Source organism: Crassostrea angulata, unplaced genomic scaffold, assembly GCF_025612915.1.
Source record: "Crassostrea angulata isolate pt1a10 unplaced genomic scaffold, ASM2561291v2 HiC_scaffold_168, whole genome shotgun sequence".
Taxonomy (NCBI): domain Eukaryota; kingdom Metazoa; phylum Mollusca; class Bivalvia; order Ostreida; family Ostreidae; genus Magallana; species Magallana angulata.
The window spans coordinates 297,819-302,490 of record NW_026441721.1 but is presented as its reverse complement, the minus strand read 5'-3'; the positions used below and the strand labels follow the sequence as shown (position 1 = coordinate 302,490).

The 4,672-nt window shown below is 33.7% G+C and overlaps 1 protein-coding gene across 1 annotated transcript; it reads left to right on the top strand.

Annotated features, from left to right (window-relative positions):
* The first annotated feature begins 1,322 nt into the window (after window positions 1-1,322).
* Window positions 1,323-4,452, top strand: LOC128169666 (uncharacterized). Its single transcript, XM_052835769.1, has 7 exons — window positions 1,323-1,340; window positions 1,454-1,556; window positions 1,753-1,968; window positions 2,481-2,727; window positions 3,352-3,429; window positions 3,599-3,906; window positions 4,337-4,452. The coding sequence occupies exons 1-7, from the start codon at window positions 1,323-1,325 to the stop codon at window positions 4,450-4,452; spliced, it is 1,086 nt and encodes a 361-aa protein (XP_052691729.1).
* The last annotated feature ends 220 nt before the right edge of the window (window positions 4,453-4,672 follow it).

Here is a 4,672-nt window from a genome sequence, read left to right as displayed (position 1 = left end):
AATTGGTAAGAGAGATATTTGGTGATGAAGAATCATTGGAAGAGGAGCATGAGGAGGAGTATGAAGATGGAAATGAAATGTGGAATGAGACACAGTATAAACTATGTATCAATATACAAAAATAGAAGATATAATAACCTGGACTTAGCATTCATATGTACTTGATATTTGTTTACATATATAATATTTATTTTGCTACAATGTATGCTAAAATTACCATGAATGAACCCATTATAACATGATTCAGTAAGTTGTGTAATAGTACATGTTTTTTTTCTAAAATATCATAAGTTTCATATGATTATATAAAACTGTATCAATAAATGTATTTCTAGAGAAAACTATGAAGATGAATACTCTCTTCTGAGAGAGAGAGGAGATTTGTTGTTGGTGAGGGTGCTCTCGTGAGTCTCATCAAGAGGACAACATGCGAGCAGTGTGGGGAGCCCATAGACCCATCAACAGTTGTGGAAGGAGAAAAGATACCAGCAGGAGTGAAGTATAAATTCCTTTGCTGTGTAAGATTACATAATACTCCTTATTGATAAAATTCTAATATTTGTTGATTACATTAACTGAATTGTCGTACTCATTTCTTTGATTTTGTTTGAATTGATACAAAAAGTATCAATGCACAATAAAATAAAGTCGTGGTATACAAAAGTTTCTAAAAGTTTTTTATGACTGGATAGTCTTCGTATTTTTCATGGTTTGGAGGTTTTGATGATTAAATTTTTTACTCTATGAATAAATGTCTAATTATTTATGTTCAGACACCACATGTACATGTTTATCCTTATGTATATTAATTTTTAGAATGGCCATCCAGATAAATAGATTTCCACACCATTTTATGGATGCAGAAGCTTCATTAGTATTTTACTCCAACTCATGGTGCTTCTTACAGGTAGGGAGCTAATTAATATTAATATGTATATGTTCTTGATTGTGCTTTAAATTTTGACATTGATTTCATATGAGATTTGTGTTAGAAAACTTATTATGAAATAGGATCTAATAACCATTTTTTACCATTACAATTTCTAATTGCCTAATGGGTGTGTTTATTACCATATTTGCAGATGCATAAATCAGACAGGCCATTATATACAGTTGTGAACTTATGATAACTTCAAATCTATTCAGAAACTTTGTAAATATTAATTAAAAGCTTTAAAGCTGAGAGAGAATTTAATATGGTTAATTCCTTATGATATCTGTCATGTTTATTTACATATATATTATAAATCAATGATATCGTACAGTGTTAGCCCATATGATATATATACCATGTTGCTGGATCTTCCCGCCAATTTTACAAGATGCAACTTCAGTATAGGGTAAATATTAACTACCGATATAATAAATTTAGTACTGATCATGAAGTTAATAGAATAAAATGATACATCTAAACAGATAAACAAAGAAATCCTCTTTTACATGCTTTTTACAGACTGCAATAGAGGAGAAGTTCCAGAAGCACATTTCAGAGGTGTACAAGAAGTTGAGAGGTTTACCACTTAGTGTGGCTGTAGATGTACGATTTGACTCATCTGGTAAATATATTTCAAATTATAAATTACAAACATTTACAACAACTTAGGATGAAGTGCCAAACTAATATCTGCCTGTTGTACATTTTTACATTTTTTAGAAACTGTGTTTAATAATTTTTGATCAGGTATTTCCCAATGAATTCCAAATGATAGAATTTTAAATCCCAAACAAATGTTTCCATTATTATGCTTTCAGGATTTTGTGCAAGTAGATCAACTGCAGTATTTATGGATTCTAACACCAAGGCCATAATACACATGGAAGTAGGCGATTCCAGGGAAGTTGACAGGCACAGTTCCAAGATGGAAAGGCTTCTCATTGACAGAGGACTACAACATCTACTCACTACCTCTCCTCTTGTTATATGGGAAATCATTTCTGATGCTAGCAGAAACATAATTTCTTTGATGAGTAAGTATACATCTGTGTGACAAAAGGTTGATTTTATGAACAGAATTGCAAATACATTATCTGTCTTACTCAATTATACATGCAACTACAGTTACTTTATACTGCCTAGCTGTTGCTACAGTGTCATATTGCATCATTTTCTTGAAAATTCTATTGACATATTCAGGGAAACATTAGGAACATCAGCAAATACTAGTAATGTTAAATCATAAAAAAATGTACAAGTATGCAATCATAAAATCCAAAAAATGACTGCTACTCAACATTTAGTTTCCTTGATATTTGAATAGCTTGCATAAGTCTTTTTAATGATTTGAAATATTTTGACATTTACTCACTATATCTTATACACCTCAGTAAACAATATGACACTATAATTTTCATTTTAGCCCCGAGGGCGATGTTAAACTGTATTGCATGATTTTAGGACCAATAATGAAATGAGATAAGAATTAACAATTGTGTATTATATTTTTAGTACTGCCTATTTCTATAAATAAAATTGATTGTAGAATCAGAACCATACAAGCACCTGCAGCACATCTTGGACATTTGGCATAAGGCCAAAAAGCTCACAACATCTCTTTCTTATATTGCCAAGAAACCAGGATGCAGAGGACTGTTGCAATGGATACGGCCTATTGTGAATCATTTTTGGTGGTGCTGCAGTACTTGGAAAGGCAGTGTCGAGCATCTGTTGAAGAGGTGGATGGGAATCCTGTACCAAATCAACAATAAACATGTGTGGGCAGGTGGACGGTAAATATAATTTAGAATATTTATCTACATATATCATATACTGTACCGATCAGACCCAACCTAACCCCAGAGTAAACCTCAACTAAACTCCGGGTTTACTTTTGGAGTTTACTTTTGGGTTACCTGGGGGTTTGCTTTTTAGATATTTGTGTCCGATCTGGGTTTACTTTTGGTCAACTCTGGGTTTACTCTGGTATTGCTTTTGGGGTCCTATTTACCCGCTTATTTGTGAAGCAGATCTGTCTTTTCTCTTACTTATCTTACCGTCTGTAAGCCCCACCCCTTGGCCCTTGTATATTCTCAATACACACATAGCGTCTGCTTTCTGGGATCTATTTCTTATCGGGGTTTACTCTCTGTGACCACTCGGGGTTTATTTTGGGTTTATTCAGGGTTAACTGTGGGTCTGCTTTTGTAAACTCCAAGTGCACCCAGAGTAAACCCCAAAAGTAGATTTAGGGTTATGTTTGGGTTTACTTTCTTTTAGGTTCGTTCTGATTGGTTTTTTTCTTCTTTCATAAGCAACATACTATTTATTCTTATTTCTGACACCATTTTATTTAGTAAAAGATTGGACACATTGATAAAAGAAATGGGTACTAAGTTATAATTTAATCACTCTAGTTGTCGACATTCTGAGGAACACGAGACCAAATGCAGCAATTGGCTCCAGAGAGACACGGTGGTTTTCAAGAATCGACGGTTAGTTCATTTCTTTTTCAACATTCAAAATTAAAAATTTTATGTGCACATTGAATCAGTCCATTTTCATGTACCGATACTTTGCTTCTTATTCTATGCTGTAAAGGTTTATGCATTTAATTCATTGTGTTTATATGATCTGACTGAAATGTATTAATCCTTTTTCTAGGATGTTGGTAACAAACAGAGATTGGTGTGGAAGCATGACATTTTACACCAACTGTCGACAAACCTGGGCTGTGGAAAACTTTTTTAGCCATACACTCCTTCATTACTGTCCAAAACAGAAATCCTATGGTTATGACGCCTATCATATTAGGAACATGCTGGCTATCATGGACAACAACAACCATCTTGGAAGGATGCCATTAGTTGGACAGGATGGAGAAGTGTATGCTAAAGGCCAGGTTTTCAGGAGGAGCAAACAGTGGGTTGCATATGAGGAGAAAGCACTAAAAGATTTTAAATATATTCCAGGTTAGAAACGTAAAAGATTCGTGAAGCCGGGAAAAATGATTTAATGAGAATCTGTATTTGTTTAAATGTTAAATCACTATAATGGAAATACTTATATAGAGCTGTCAATCAAAATACCATTTATTAATTTTAGACACACCATAATTAGTCAGATTTTTTCATAGCTTTTAAATTTTTGATTGCATGTCATTAGAAATTCTTTCACATTAGAACATTCATCTATTGTAAATCATAGGGCATGGGTCATCTCTATGTGATTTTCATAACTACAATATTTATGTGAATATACTTATACATTGTATCTTGAGGTACATCATATGCAGAGTCCTGTACATTCATTTACTTTATATATCCAAGTACACTGTATACTGTACAAATTTACATTCAATTTTTGAAATACTTATCACCAGGTACCAGTAAAAATTTTCAGAACTGATGGCTGCTTGCATGAGAGCAACACATGGTGTTTCTGAAACCAAGTTCAGAAAGAGTAGAAAATCCATATCTTTGGATTCAATTGCCAAGAATCTTTCTGGGAATCCGTAACAAATCCGGGATCACAAATCCTTTTAGCCAAGATGCAGAGCAGAAAAAAGACAGGTGAGAATAAATGAATTCATTCAATATTTATTCAGAGTCATCAGAATTAGCAGAATGGTAACCCCTGTATTGTCCGCTTGCCTCAGGAAAACGTCTTCTCACGGCAACACAAACACAGGCAGGAACTGGTATTCGCCTTCCAGCTCCCAGTCGCCCATGTTGCCAC